The sequence below is a fragment of the Oreochromis aureus genome, linkage group 13 (genome assembly GCF_013358895.1).
Source record: "Oreochromis aureus strain Israel breed Guangdong linkage group 13, ZZ_aureus, whole genome shotgun sequence".
NCBI classification, from domain to species: domain Eukaryota; kingdom Metazoa; phylum Chordata; class Actinopteri; order Cichliformes; family Cichlidae; genus Oreochromis; species Oreochromis aureus.
In genome coordinates this window covers 15,486,091-15,502,732 of record NC_052954.1, presented here as the reverse complement: position 1 = coordinate 15,502,732, position 16,642 = coordinate 15,486,091, and the positions used below count along the sequence as shown (strand labels likewise).

The 16,642-nt window shown below is 38.8% G+C and overlaps 1 protein-coding gene across 8 annotated transcripts in view; it reads right to left on the bottom strand.

Annotated features, from left to right (window-relative positions):
- Window positions 1-16,642, bottom strand: part of dst (dystonin) — a 105,438-nt gene that overhangs the window by 73,609 nt on the left and 15,187 nt on the right. For all 8 annotated transcript variants that reach the window (XM_039621489.1, XM_039621491.1, XM_039621492.1 and 5 more), the window contains 4 exons: window positions 10,180-10,241; window positions 7,197-7,286; window positions 4,354-4,431; window positions 1,789-1,881 (listed from right to left, as the gene is read on the bottom strand). In XM_039621489.1, the coding sequence (XP_039477423.1) occupies window positions 1,789-1,881; window positions 4,354-4,431; window positions 7,197-7,286; window positions 10,180-10,241 (323 nt within the window). The remainder of the gene's footprint in view (window positions 1-1,788; window positions 1,882-4,353; window positions 4,432-7,196; window positions 7,287-10,179; window positions 10,242-16,642) is intronic.

Genomic DNA, 16,642 nt, shown 5'->3' with positions numbered 1-16,642 from the left:
TGTATTATATGAATATCTATATCTATAAGACTTATCTATATCTTTTGTAGATATAGCTGCTATTGCCGACAGGGTGAAGAAGGAAGCAAACCAATCTACTGCTGGTCAGCACCCACCAGGAGCTAACTAAAGCTGCTAATCTGGGCTAGTGCAAACATACAAGCAGGTGAGCCTTGTTTTGCATGTGGAGTCAGCCTCTACAAAAAAAGACGTCTCTGGTTGACATACGAAGCAGTGAAGTATAGCAAGCATGTCCCATCACAGTGGCATCATGGGTGTCCTCTTGATGATCTTGGTAAGAAGGGTCATTTGCAAGTGGTGGTCTGTTGCGGTGGCTGGGCCCGGACTGTGGCTAGGGGGGAACCTACTTTCCAGTTAACATCAAGAAGTTACAAAGGTGCTTGGGTCACCCTTTCGCTACAGAAATTCATCTCTGAAATGTGACAGTGATTAATTTCCAGTATATATGACCAACAGGATGATTTCCCAGAGCCTGAGAAGGGACACTCTTTGGTGCATCCCAACAGTGGAAGACAGGCCTTGTGATGGCAGATGCTTTCATCGCAGTGGATGTGACCACCATGAAATCCAGAGAGCGGTTTCAAGAAACTTAAAAGGCATCAAGAAAAAATGGCTAAAGTAATGAATATATATGAAATCAATAAGCGTTTTTTTTTCTATCTTGTAAATATTTTTGGATATTTTTGTAGTGTCCTTAAGTATGTTCCTCAGGAATCATAATAAGGCTGATGTTTATATCAAGCAAGCAGCCTTCCTAGGCACCTTCCAACAAATAACACACCCACACACATCCACCTACAGTCTCAACTTTACATGGTTTAAATTCATGTACAGGATGCTGGGTTTTTACATCAGATTAGACAGATAAATCATTCAAAGCATCAGGCTTTTCTAAATGTTCATGCTGCTTTTCCCACACTTTTGCATGAAACAGCGAATGTAGTTTGTTATTTTCTTATGACAACAGTCACGCAGTACTTTTTCACAAGTGTTTACTTAGGTCATACTGACCTAAGTAAACACTGTCGCTAAGTTACTTATCAAAACTAACCACGGTAACAAGGACCTATGTCACCACAAACTGTCCCGCCTTTTATACAGCAGAATAAGACAGCCCAAGGTTAGATGAAGTTAATAGTTGATTCTTTTTGTGTTACTGCGTTTATAACTCTTGAAAACATTTTGAGCTGTTAGCTTCTGCAAGCATTAAAATATACATGTTTTCTTGATCTCCTGTAACAGTAACACCTCTTCAGTAATATAAAAGTACAGATTGGGTGTGCATAATATCTTAAGTTGAAGGTTCTGAGCCGTTGTCTCTACACTTTACTTTTTAAAGGGATCTGTCATTAACCAGTGTTTTCAGAGGTATGGCTTTGGCCAGCAGGGGTGCTTATGAAAATGTAGCAGTCTCCTTCAGTTTAGCCTTTAGCAAATTCATTAAAATCTTGTACTGTTGGGCAATCCGGCAAGTTAATCATACAAATTTAATAGGAAAGCTAAACTGGACCCCATGGTGCTATGGTGCTATGGCAACACTGAAAACATGAATAATGTGCTTCTCTAAACTCAGCATAACAAATGCTGCACAACTTTGACACCTTGTGGTCAAACACAGAAACACCCAAGTAATGTTGTGAACTCATTTTAAAATATCTGACCTCATGTATCCCAACACAAAACATTCAAAAGGAGAGGCCGCAAAGATCTTAATTAATGGCAATTAAAAGCATGAGGATGACAAAATAACTGGAGTGCAAGACTGACCTGAAAGTGCAGAATTATGGTCCAGATCAATCCCAGCGTCAGTTTTGGGTTGCCGTCTGTGATGTCATCATTTCTTATATTTACAAGTTTGACCTGGTAGAAGGAAAAGCATATTTAGCATACAGACTTATACTGTCTTTAAGTAGTCATAGCCTGCTTCTTCTTTTTTTTAATATATTCACCCTTAAGCACTAAAATGAGTTTGCCTCTTCCATATTATGCCTGTCATTCCACAACCACCACAAGAGGGCACAGTCGCCATTGTATTATGCTAGGGAACATCGTAATCACAGTGTGGGACTGAGGGGAACTCGTTAATGTTTTGTAGTAATTAAATGCTATAAACCTGCGTGAATTGTTTTATAACATAATATAATGGAAAAAGTGCACTTTTTTAAACACCCCCTTCAAATAAAGCAGGAAACTACTAAAAAACTAAAATAGTCTGACCACAATTAGATATTATAGCATTTAATAATGAACTCCTCCACTGCCCATCTGATCATCTGTAACAGCTGTAATCAATCAAAGTTCATTTTGGACAGTTTACATGCTATGACAACAGAAGTTGCGTCATGTGTCTGGTATGTACTGAAGCAAAACAATAGGACAACTCATTTCTTGCAATCTATGAATCCTTTGTCTCGAGCGTTACGTCACATCTGGCTGTGGCTCAACCAGGCTGCGTTCTTCTTCTCATCCTGAGCATGGTGGGGGAGGGGGAAGCAATCAAAGCTCTCTGAAATCCCACTGATGGGATTTGCAGTCAGCGCTCCTTAAATGCTGCTATTACTGTTCGTGTTTCATTAATTTTTTGTAAGGAAACAGAAAAATGCCATGAATCCTGCTGTGTCTGATGGTGGCAGTGTCTGAGAACCTGCTTGAACCAGATATCAGCTTTTTTGCTGTATAAACAAACAGATAGCTACCCCTAAACATGAGCTGATATATTTGAGTAAACCATTTGTAAACCTTTATGTGCACTTAAATCCATAGGTTCTTGAGGACATGAAACAGTTAATTAATGTTGCCTCTGTACACCAACACAAACTTTAATCAAATTTTAATCAAATGACAATGTAACTGAAATGCAGACATTCAGATTTAATTCAAGGGGTTTAACAAAGCGTTGCAAGGGCTGTTTTTAAAAGCTGAATGAAAATCCTTTGTAGTCAATGACTGTCTGAAGTCTAAAACCCTTGGATGTCACCAAAGGCTGTTTCCTCCTATGAGGTGCTCTGTTAGGCCATTACTGCAGCAACATTCAGCTGCTGCTTCCTAAAATCATGCTCTCTTAGGGTGAGATCAGGTGACTCATTTATCATTAAGGAATATGCCATTTCTTTTTCCTTGAGAGAGCCTGGTTTGGTTTGGCAGTATGCTTTGGGTCTTTAACCATTTGTACTGTGAAGCTCTGTCTGTCAGTTTTGTAGCATTTGTCTGAATCTGAGCAGAAAGTACATTTCTGTACACAGTTCTTCCTACTACATCTATCAGCAGTCACATCATCAATAAACACTAGTGACCCAGTTCCAGTGGCAGTCACAGACTCCCATCCGATGATATATTCTACATCATATTTGATAGATGAGGTGAAATGCTCCAAGGCTGTTTCTTTCCTTCTCCATACTTTTCTCTTCCCATCATGCTGGTAAAAATTAATCTTGGTTTCATCTGTTAATCTTTTTCTAGAACTTTGCAGGCTCTGGCCGTTTCTAATCTGCCCTTCTCGTTTCTTGAGTGTACCCAGTGGCTTCCACTTTGTTGCAAACCCACTGCATTTCTATTTATGAAAGGGTCTCTTGAATGCAAAATCTGGTAACGATACACCTACCTCCTCAAGGATGTGAGCTCGACATGGTTAGATATTGAGAAGCTGATTTTCTTAAACAAAGAAAGATTTATGTTATATTCTACTTTTGTTGTCTTCTGTGCAGACGTTTTGTTGGTTCTGTGGAGGTCAGTCCATTCCTTTCTAAGAAGTTACCAGATTATTGACTTGGCCACTCTTAAAATCTTAGATATCTCTCTAGTAGGCTCATTTTGGGTTTTCAGCCCAATGATGGCCTCTACAGACCTCATATTGAGATTTATAGTGAACAGCTGCAAAGCTCCAGCTCAAAATTTGGAATCAATGCCAGTTTATCTGGAATAATGAGAGAACAGGTCTAACCACAAAACAATTAATTTTGAGCCTCTGAAAATGGGGCGTTGTCCATAAAAACTGCTTTTCTAAACAGTTAATGCAGTACTTTTGTAATACCCCCTGAATTGAAGCTGAAAGCCTGCATTTCAATCAGATATTAACTGTTTCATTTAAAATTCACTGTGGTGGAGTACAGAGGTCAAATGACCAAAATAAAAGTGTAATTGGCCAAAAACATATGGATCTAACTCTAATTAATTACCAAATCAAAATATAAAAATTACAGCTACTTTTTATGGAAACTTTCAGCTGTTTTCCAGCTTTGTATGCAAGCTGATTTCCAATAGTTAAGCTGATGGTGTTTAATTTAAAAAATGTGTGACAATATTGGTGAAATGACTCCAGTCACTATTCCTTACCTGCCGCCTCTTTAAATAGTCCAGCGCTATCTGTACATTCTGGAGTCTGTGGAAGCGCATCCTCCCTCTTTCCCGAGGCTGTGGACATAAAAAGGGAAAGGGAGCCATGTGTGCAAATCAGGAGCTTCTCAATGTTAAAGGACACATTTTAAAACAATACAAATGACATGGAGGAAACAGGACATGCGTCTAAGGTTCTTACCCACTATTCTGGTGAGATAATGACATAAAAGAGCAAACACACAAAAGCTCTTTGCACAACAACCGTGGCCATCTCCCTAAAGAAAAACCTCTGTGCGTATGCTACATATCACGTACCTTCTTAGAACATTTTCCACCATTACCACCTTAACATATCATAACAAATCACACTTCCTTAGCTATAACCTGAATAAATCAGTATTGCTCACATGTCTGTCTTCAAATCATCACAGAAAGTTGCATAATATGATCTCTTGCGGCAGATGCTTGTGAATAGTCAGGGGCCACTGAATGAGGTCATGAAATGGAAAATGCATTCAAGCCAGGATGCAGCAGCAGCTAAAGACTTGCACTGCATTCGGCTGTTTTGTTTAGTAACGATGAAATGACACCATAAATATAAACCCCATTTGGGTAGTGAATGGTACTCAGATCCCCTTTCGAAGCCTTCTTCTCAAAAGCAGCATATGAAAAATGTCCAGATCATCACGCAAGACTGAAGAGTTTTGACTGTATGACTAATGATGTGCAAAGCTAGTGAAATGAGTATAAAGACCCAAGCTTTATGGACAGCTTCTGTCATATTTTATTGAATCTTTTTAATGATTTTGCAAGATCAGTGAGCCAAATCGCTGTCTTTTCTTAACAGGAACAAAAACTGAAAATTAAAAAGCCTGGGTCTTTGGATCAAGGGCACATTTTTCTGTACCATCAATATCACATTATATATAAGCAAAATTCTATAATGTGCTCATGAAAAAAGGTGACAATGAAACAAAGTGTTTCATAGAACGAAAAATAAAATAGCCAAGTTGTAAAATTCTTCCCTGCTAAAGCAAGTATTTTAGACTACAGTAAGCACAAATCCTATAGTGGGATTGTGTCTATGCTTCTGTTAACTGGTCACAGCACGCCCTGAATTAGTTTGTTGCAAAGGGGGTGGGAGGGCAAGCCACACGTACCCCCTTATCATCATCCACTGTGTCTCCATGCTGCTCAACTGCGCATGCGTCTGTCCCACTCACCAACCGCAAAGTCTTCAGAAAATCACGCTCCCTTGGCTTATCATCGAAAAGGCAACACATGGGGAAGAAGAGGAAGACATGGACACACACAGCGGCCAAATCATAAGGAAGTTAGACAGTGGACAGAAACAAGTCAAAGAGTGGAGAACAGAGGAGGAGGAAAGTGGGATGTAAACAGAAAACAGATATGTAGGAGGATGAAAGTTAGTCATACTAACGGGGAGTAACTGCTGGGATTCCTTGCATGGGACTACATGCAGTCTAAATATACAGAGTAGCACCATATTAACACTGACATGTACTATAGTATGCACAAAAAAATATATGAATGTACTTCAGGTAAATGGAGGATTAACAGGTTAACAGATGAATGAAATACTTCAATACTGATAACATGCAGTACTTCAGGAGCAAAGCATTGCAGCTACATAGTTTTGATTTTCAGTTTTCTTTAAGTATACATTTTCACAGTACGACTACTCGATACTGCAGATTAACATACTGCAAAATGCTGGTCAAAAACACAACTTCTGAAAAAACAGTGGTGACCGGTGATGTTGGAAAAAATCAATCTCAGTTTCATTCCAGGTTTTGCATGACAAAAAGTGGCTTCAGCAAACTGTTGCTATTGACTGTAAAATTACTTTAAGCAACTTGCAAAAGGATACCAAAAGCTTCTGTTACTTTTGTCCTCTGAATGCCAATTGGACTAATGGGAGATGACATGACTTTTTAGGCACAGACCTACAGTAGCATCTGTCTCTTATGGGAGAGTTAAAAGTGTTCAAGAGACTACAGTAACTAGAAGAAATCCCAACGCTTTGACTTTGTTGTTTTGAGTGAAGCACTGAAAGTAAAGTGATTATTCTTTCCTCTGAGCTGTGATGCAACATTTTATATCACTTGTTTTAAAAGCAGCCTCAGGAGTTAGAGGGCTAAAAAGCTTGTTAGCAAGTTTGTTAAGTGCTCCAATTAATGTGTCAGAAACCATAGTGGGCAACCACAGAGCTAATTTATAGTTTACATTTCTGAATGAAAGACAAAATTCTTTCACTACTTAAATGTCATATCAAATCCCACATGAGCTTGGCACAACTTGAGAAGAAATACTGCTACCACTGCTACCACTACTACTATCACAAATAAACAAGTAACAAAATGTGAATGTAAAAAACAAAAGACATACTCTACTGCTCACATTCAGCTTAGTCTGAGTAGAACAGCTCAATAAATTAAAAGAATGACCACATGAGGGATTGATGTCACAGAGAAGACAGAGAGGAAAATTCATTAAAAGTGGGATTTTGATGAGTGGGTTTTGGTGGATATGAAAAGTGATCGGATGGTTTTCTCCCAAGAATCCCTCCCTCCCACCATAAGCCATGTGAGTAAGAAGAGGGAAGGGCCAGTGCATCAGTTATGAGAAGGTATGACATAGTGCTCCATGGGAAAAAGAATAGTTCTCGCACTCTGTTTATTAAAGTCAAATGAGAATCTGAATGGGTTTGTAAGACTGGTCTCATAGGAAACTCCTCAGGCTAAGAATTCAACTGGATCCACATACACCAAAACACTGTCAGTGTTTATGACTAGAGTAACAGAAAAACATGAACTCACCAGTGTATCTCCAGACAAAACCTCCAACAGCGAGATCAGGTTATGTCCATCTCGTAAGTCTTCATAAAGATCATTTATATGCTTTCGTACCTACACAAACAAGGAAGAAACGACACTGTAAATTAACTGCATGCATCATATTAATACCAGACTTTTTTTTTTTTTTAAATGTAGTTTTAAAAACATTTTAAGAACAGATCTCACAAACAATAAAGGTCTATCACATTCATAAAGTTGGCATGGCAGTCATTGTTTTTGTTGATGCTTCCATGTGTCAGTCACTTAAATTGGTTTCATTTAAGGTCTAATTTTGGGAAAACTTGTTTTAGATCACATTCTTAAAACAGGCTGAATCTGTTGACCTGTAGCAGGATATCACTGTGACACCTCATCTTAACACCTGCGAAAGGCACTTTACAAATCCAGTTTGATGCTTCCTCCTTACAGCAGGCCAATTTCTCCTTCCTGCCCTAAATACCGCGCCTCTGAAATCACCCTGCTGCCCGATGACCTGCTTTCACACAGGGCTTTCAGCACTGTAATCGCAGATAGCGGCCACAGCTGTAGAGCCAAAATAGTCCTGTACCCTTATGTTACTGGATCAGCAAAGCAGGTCCCCGACTATTACTCAGCACCTCTGAATTCTCCGGGACCACGTGTGAGGCCTGCTCACACAGACATTACAATAACATAAAGTGGCCCGAAATCTGTCGGTGGATCAGAGAATGCAATGTAAATATTACAGTAAAACCATTTAGTCAAGTTGAAACAACTAGGGGGTAAAACGTTTCTGATGGTATTACTATCTATAGATTTATTGATGTGTCATGCTTTACTGTTGTACAGACAGAAAACATTATTTCCTTAGTTCTTCTGCCAAGATTGTGGTAAAGTTTACATGGTGTGTTGGTGCAAGCTGTAGCAAGCATTTCCTCAAGGTAGGAACTAGCAGATTCTTCTCGTTCACCCTTTTATTTTTTTTTTACTATTGAAAATAATAAAACATTTATGCTTAACCTCACATGCAACCAACCATCCATAAGTCATAACCAGTCACTGATAATAGGAGGCCCATAGAGAACTGATTTTAAGAAATCAGTTCTTTATTCCATTTTATCTTTGTATTTGCTGATAATCGCACGAAAAGCACAAAATACACTTAAGCAGTCATATATAGACTAACCAGACACTTTAATAGGTACACCTGTTCAAGTGATGGTTAACTCAAATATCTAGCCAATCACATGGCAGCAACTTAATGCATTTAGGCATATAGGTGTAGTCAAGGTGACCTGGTGAAGTTCAAACTAAGCATCGAAAACTGGGAGAAAGGTGACTTAAGTGACTTTGGACATGGCATGATTGTTAATGTCTGACGGGCTGGTCTGAGTATTTCACTGCTAGTGTACTGGGATTTTCCCACACAACAATCTTCAAGGTTTACAGACAACAGTAAAAAAAAAAAAAAAAAAAGACAGAGAGAAAATATGCAGTGAACTGCATTTCTCTAGAATGGCCAGACTACTTCGAGCTGATGGGAAGCAACAGTAACTCAAATGCAGAAGAGCACAACACTTCAAACCACACCAGGTGCCACTTCTGTCAGCTACAAACCATGTCCATGCTATCCCTTTATGACCACAGTGTACTCATCTTCTGATGGCTACTTTCAGCAGGATAACTCTTACAGTATTTTTTTTAAATGACAGTGAGTTCACTGTAATCAAATGACCCCCAGAGCTATCATGTCAATATAAGCCAAAATGTCTGATGAATGTTTCCAGCAGCTAGTTGAATCTTAATGCAGTTCTGAGTACAAAAGAGGCTTCAGCCCAGTACTAGCAAGAGTACCTAAGAATGAGGTTAGTGTGTATACTGGCCATACATCAAAACACCGTAACCTTCATGGCAATGTTTCAGGGACATTTCACTCAAAACTGTCTCAACTTCATGCTGATGCTGGAAAAAAGTCAGGGGATCATTAACTTCTGTAGGATTCATCGTGTGGGGAATGCCAAATGTTGATGTTGGCATAGGATATGTGAAAACTGGACTGACAGTGATGTAGGAAAAGCCACAAGATCACCGTTGTCAGTGCAAGCCATCCTTCCAAGACCAGAAATATCACAATCTTAATAGCAATCAGATGCATGCATGTCTATATACAGATAATATAAAGTCAAAATGCTTTTTTATATTTTGCTAAACTGATTAAGTGGCTGCACAAAACAAAGCTGGACATTTATTTTTGCTTCAAAATGTTTGTTGTATCGGCATTTATTCAGTTTTAATACCACAGACAGATAAAGACGTCTTACTCACAGGAGCATAGGATTAGGAACTAATCAGAACTAATGAGCAGCTCACTTTTTTCTCTGGTTCAATATGTTTCCTTTTCTTTTTAGAGACTTTATTTAAACTGAAGCAAATGAAAAAAATGTAACTGAACTACATATTTATAACTCGCATTACATACTGGACATAATTGAGACTTCGGTGATTAATGTACCACTTATGCAAGAATAAAGACAACACTGTAGATTGTGCCCAGATTCTTTTATTACAAAGACATATTAGACGAGACGTGCCGGTGCTTGTCTGTCTGTCTGCTAAAGTGTTTCATTAAATCCACACAGATTAAAACGCCACAGTAAGTATTTCAAATTCCTGAGTCAACAAAAGGCAATTATTTGCTGCAATGGTGCAGCAGAGCATGTCCTTCTAAATGACTTTTAATAAGCTTTAATAACATCTGAGGAGGAATGTTAACGTGTTAAGACCTAACAGGGAAAGTCATATTACTTAGCCAATAAATAATGAAGAACATGAAAATGGTTTTTCAAGCTGCTGTGGAGAAAAAAATGTTGGAACACTAACAGGCATTCAGACTGAATCTATAAACGCCATGGACACAGAAATTTGGATATTAAAAAATAATTTAGAAGTTCAAAAGAAGCACTCATAAATCAGCAATGATTCTTACCTTCACCAGATGCTGGTTTATCCATTTTGTAAATGTCTTCTTTTGCACTCTGTCTCTTTCATCTGCAGAGAAAAAAAACACTTTCTTTAGATTCGGTGTTTTGGCAACATACACCCCTTTTTGTAAATGCCACCACTAAAGAAGCTTAATCCTGCTATGCATACCTATTCTACATAACCTTTTGGGATGCTTTATGTTTAAAAAGTAGCAACAGGACACAAAAAAGTGCTGTATAGATTACATTATGCAAAATGTGAAATAAAATCTTCCCTAACGTATGTATGAAGGTAAAGGTGGTTGTTTTTCCCCACAGACAAGCATCTAAAATGTGCTGTAAGTGTTTCAAGTAAAATCATATCTTTCCTGTGCCAGTAAGTCAATCTATAATATTAGTTTGTGGATTTACAGCTTTGATGAAAATCATGTTGAAAAGTAAGTAGAGAAAATATGTCCCAGTGTCTCTAAAGAGACAGAAATAACTGTATGACAGTGTTTTTTGTTTTGCGTCACCATAGCAGCCGGACTTCTTGGAGAAAATGGCATATAGGTGGAACCAGGAAACAAATGGATACAATTAAAGGAGAAAAAAAAAGAAAACTAAGAAATGAAATGGAGTTAAGTTTTAAAATATGTTTCTCAGTAACATAATAACGACTGAGAAAAACTACACTCTTTTCTAAACAGTGACTTGTTTAATATTTTTCATCATATTTTTCTTTAAGTTGGTCGCCCATTCACTGGCAGAGGCGAGCCAGAATCAAGCCTGTCACCACAGCTATGACTCATTTCCCCTGATTCCACATCTTCCAGCAACTTATCCTCATTGAACAGAAAAAAACTCACATGTTCAATCAATAACATGACTACACCATCTGTCGGCCAGATCACATTCATTCCGGCAACACTGTGGAAGCCTGAAGCTCTTACTGCAGACGAACAACACAGATAACCTCCTGTCTTTACTAATCTTCAGCGTGGAAGATTAGTAAAGGCTTGCAAAGTAAGTTTTGCGTAAGGACATTTTACCTGCAGTTAGTAAGAAGCAAGTACAGGCATGACTAATCTTTTGAAGGAAATGCCAAAAACCAGTAAGACAAACACTAACCCATGCAGCACATTAGCGCTACCAAGCGCTCCCTACGTTCCCTCTCTGTCATTAGGCGGTACTTCATCGTCTGCACCCCTTCCCGAGGGCTGTCGAAAGGCTCGCGATCCAGGTATACAGATGCCATGCGGATAAGTGACTGTAGAAGAGGCGGCAGCAACAGTCTCCCTCTTCTCGCCTGCTTGCCAACCACCCTCTAGGGCTCTAGCTGTGACTACCTCTCTCATCAAACTTCCAGAACGAGTTCTGTCAGGTTTTCCATGGCCACTTCCTAATTTTGGTTTCCATGTGGTTCTCTGTTTATCTAGCAGCAGCCCTCAAAAATCATATAAGAAAGTCAGTGTGCCTCAAGGAAAAAAGGAAAATAGGGAAAATGTTCCTTGTTAGCTGACTATGACTGAAGAACTAGTTACTTTAAGCCATGTATCAGACTTTCTCATGACATCATGCGTCACTTAACTATTTCACATATCAGATGCATCTTGTGCAATATAAACATGCTCAACTGCCGGCCCCAATAATCATCTTTCTATTGTTCAACTGCCGCCAAGACTTATAATGTTTACTCCAGGAAAAACAACTGAGAACACTTTAGGCCAACACCTTTTATTATACAACATGAATAGTTTTTAGTTGAAGTCCTTCATCTGTTTTCTTATCATACTGAACATCACAGTTACATAAGACAAAAAAACAAAAATGCTCTTGTAGTGACAAATGATGCTTCAGAAACTTCCATAACTCACGTCCAACACACTGTATTGCAATACATGCCTGGTTGATAAACAACTATAATATTTGTTTTAAATTTTGTAATGCTGTGTGTAAAATGTTCTTGAAAGCATTACTTTCTAACGAGAAGTGAGCCACTCTGTATCTACCTAAGTTTATAAAGGACAGCGTTTTCTCTGTGGAGTCACTGAGTCTGAAAGATGCCCAGATAGTATATAAGCTCCCTTTTCAATGATATAGCATCTTTGCATGTGAAGGGAAAGAGTCCTTCTGGTTTATAATGAAGCTCGAAAAATGCATTTACATAACAGGGTGCCTTCAGAGCTCTGTGACTGTATTCTCTGCAGATTTGTACATTTAGCTCATCTAAAAATAGTGCATGATTAAAAGCAGCTGAGAATTCAAAAGTGGGTTGGACTGATAACTATTACTTTTTTTTTAATAATCTACACGAAGCCCAAAGACTGAATTAAACAAAAAAAAAGGATACAGTGCAACAAAACTAATCAGGAGAAGCAAACCGAAAGGAAAAGCGAGAGTGATGCAGTGAAAAACCTTTCCCAGCAGCACTGCTGTGTCATTGCTGATGTGAATGTCCCTGTGACTCCATCGTGCAGCTGAATCACAGAGAAATAAAGCAGTGCACTCTGCAGCAGGACACCAATTTGGTGTGTAATGCCCTTGTCTAAGCTCTCTGCTGCATAATACATAAACCTCTCCTGAAAAGCTCATTAATATAGATTGACTGGGCAAGTTTTCCAGGAAACTCTCCAGCTCAGAGCAGAGGTCAGGAGCTGAAAGAAGTGTCATCAACCAGCTTTCAATCACAGTCAGTAACAGATAACCTTACAGCACATGATTTCACATATTTCACAGATTACTGATACCGCACAGTCAATACACTCATATCAATAAATGTCATGGCATGGCAATCAGGTTGACATTATTGCTGCCATCCATGTTTAAATACAGTATAAATAGATAATGAACTATTTAGCATATTAGTATGTGCTACAAAGCAAGTTATTTCTGTAATTGAGCTTCCTAAATATTATTAAAGTGAGTTTAGTGGTATGGTGCCCTCTTGAGGACTTAACAAGAATAAAAGCAAGCATTAACTCTGCTTGAATGCTACTCTATAAGCGCAGTCTGATAATAATCAGCCTTATAATTCTAGTGATATATTATTTGGCTATGAAATCAGTGAAGATCAAATATTATAAACCAATACTCAATCTCTGTCCCCTAAACTAAAGTCAGAGCTAATGTGTTTATACAAATGTCTCCTTATGATATAAAACTTTATCAGTCTTATCTCATGCTTACTTATCACAGGTAATAAATTCTATGATTGCACTCCTTGCACTGCTTTTTTCACCTTATATCCGGTGCCGCATTTAAGGTTCCAGCCATACAGGCCTAGACACTGGTCAAGGACCCCCTGGGCAACCACGGGTCGTTTAAGAAAAATGGTTGGCGAGTGCTTGCACACGGTCAAAGTGACCCCTGATAGCAATTGCTAGCACACACTGTGACTTTGTGACCCAGTGACAGCCAGCAGCTGCTCACCAACCGATCCAGCAATACACATTTTTCCCTAGCAACCAGAGGTTTCCAGAAGGTTGCTGGCCATGCTCTTGGGCTTTGTGGCTGAGGCCTTAGTGTCCTAAAACAATGCTGTGCAAACGTGCATTTGAGCCATCTGCTTTCTTCCACTTATCCAGTTCAGGTTTGCAGGAGTCTGTTCCAGCTGTCACAGGGTGATCAGCAGGGTGCACCCTGGACACATCGCCCATCTGTCACAAGTCAACATGTAGATACTGATACAGCATTTCAGTAATGACTAAAACATGTGTTATTTAATATTGAATTAGTATATCATTTGAGTATGTAGATGAAATCTCTTTAATATACTGGCTCAACCCCATTCAATTATATCGGTGACACAAAACATCCATACAGTTCATTTTAGCAGTTATATGAATGATGCCAAAAACTATGATATTGTCAATAAATAAGTAAGAAAGTGAGGAAAACGTCATATGAACTAATTAATAACTCAATACTTGAGGTAGTAAATGTATGATGTTCGCAAACCTTTATGCCTTTTGTCGTAAAGGTTTGCAAAGTAACTAAACTTACAGTGTGATTGCTTGTACGTGTCTGTTTAAATGTTCTCACTTTGGTAGATGATTCACCTCCACCTAATGTCTGGGAACCGGATAACTGGATTGTGACCTCTGACTTTAAACGGTTGATGTTTGAAGGATCACAAGTTGTAGAAAGCCCGACCTGACAAACAACCATCCTAACGTCTGCAACCTCAGGCGATGTCTACACAATGCATTTATCAAAACCTTCTTCCGATGTGCAAATTTACACCGAGACAGGAAGTCAAACTGGTAGTAATTAAGATGTTGTTTACTGCACAGTCTTACATCGCAGTATGTGAACATATTCAAGTGAATAGCTTCTTTTAACAATGACAGCAAACAGCAGTGCTGTGAATCATTAGCCACAGCAGCCAGTCTTGTATAAAACTAGATGATGAGCATAACACTGTTGTGAGGCCTGTGTGCACTCGGTCTGCAGTCCAAGCCCAGTGCAAGCCAAGAGTCCACCCACAGCATTCAAACGGTCAGCCTGAGACACTTATTTGTAGACCTCAGCAAAGCACATGTGCATGGCTATAAATAGCTACAACCCTAAACCATGCTGCCCCTGCAACTGCAGGCCACATAATCTGTGCCACTCAGGTGACATCCTTCATTTTCTGCCATGCAAAGATGAGTGAAGCAAAGTCGTCCTTGTAATAGAAGTGAATGTATTTATTCATTTATTTATTTGAACAGAGATTAAAGTTGTATAACTTTGTATCCTTTGATTTTGGAATCTGATTGATGTAGCGCAAAACAAAACAGATCAAATCTTATGATATGTTCTCCATCATCGAATTTGTAAATTCAAAACTACATAGTCAACACATGACACTGATTTTGCATCCAAATAAACAATTCAGATTCTAATTTGCTTTCAACTGACTTGCAGAAAACGGAAAATCAACCCAGCAGTAGTACAGCCTACCCTTTCACTGGCTGTTCAATTTGTAATTTCATAATTCTATTTAAACAGAAGCAGAAACACAAACAGATGAATTTCAGTTTTCCTGAGAACATCTGGCAGAGAAGGACAGGGACACCCTTTGGTATTTTGTTATGTCACAATGTCTAAAATATCCTCACATTCTGCGAGGAGCAAAGAAAGCTCTACCAATCACAGCCCACCCTATGTAATCCCTTTGCTCTCATATGTGAAGGAAATAAAAACAAACATAAAGCCTAAACTCAAAAGCACTCAACCTTCAACCCACTGATGAGGACCCAATGAACATTCTTGCTAAACAGCCTCCTTTCACAGCTCTTATGCTGCAGCCACTTCAGTAAGCAAAGGCCTGTGTGCTTTATTTAGAGTACCAGCTAACCCGTTGCACCTTTATTTAATAGTGATTCGGGTCATTTAAAAAAAACTTTGAAATAATTCAATTAATAAGGCCCTGCTCCACACAGTAGTGATCCTGCTCATAAACTAACATAAAGCCTAAAAAATTTAAAAACTAAAACCATTCACTAAATGCTCCATCAGGACAAAACCTGTTCAAAGTCTTTGTGTGTTTCTTTTGGAAATTTTGAAATAAATATATTTATTATATCACTCTACATCATAATTATGGTGTGTCACAAGGCCTTTTATTATTTAAACGCTTATTATGTTTTGCAGCAAGAGTGCACAGTCGTGGCTTACAGCTGTGGCTTTGTGAGGCTGCACATTAGAAGAGTGGCGCTTTGAGCAAAACACCAACATGCTGGTGACCCCTGGTCTTTGTCAAACAAAGGTCGGCAACCTTTGCTATCAAAAGAGACATTTTTGAGCTATTTTTCTACCCCCCCCCCCCAAAAAAAATCTATATGGAGCTGCAAAACATGGCTATGTTGCAGTGGGCTCCAGAGCTGCAGGTTTGAGACCCCTCAGTCTCAGAACTCAGTACCCATCTTAGTTCAATAAGGATGGTTATTTGAGCCCCTTTATCTAAATAAATTGCGCAAAGGCCAAAATAAGGTTTAAAAAGCTTTTTTTTTAAAAATTCCCATAAGATATACACTTACAATGCACAGTACCTCACACCTTCTGAAATGACAGTTCATGCGTCAATGTAACAACATGACTGGCTAATATTGTTCCTGTTTCAGGCGTTAATTGGCTCTCAGTGGGCAGAGAACACCTGCCACCTTTAGCGCTTTAAAATTCACCTGCTTCGACTACTTCAACTGCCTTTTCTTCTACTAACATAATATTTCTGATGTGAACATGTACACAAAGACAATGGCGAGTCAGAATGTTTACCAAATACATACCATATTTGCCATCTTAGCATATAGACCTAAATAGCATGCTCACATTTGCTAATTAGTGATAAATACAGTCTACGGCTAAGATGGTATAGCTTTGAGGGCCACAACTCATGGTTGATGGTGATGGAGCTATATGAAAGATACTCTGACCATGACACATACAACAGTCAATCAAATTAGAAAAAAATAGTGAAAGGACCCAGAGACTGTCAGCCCT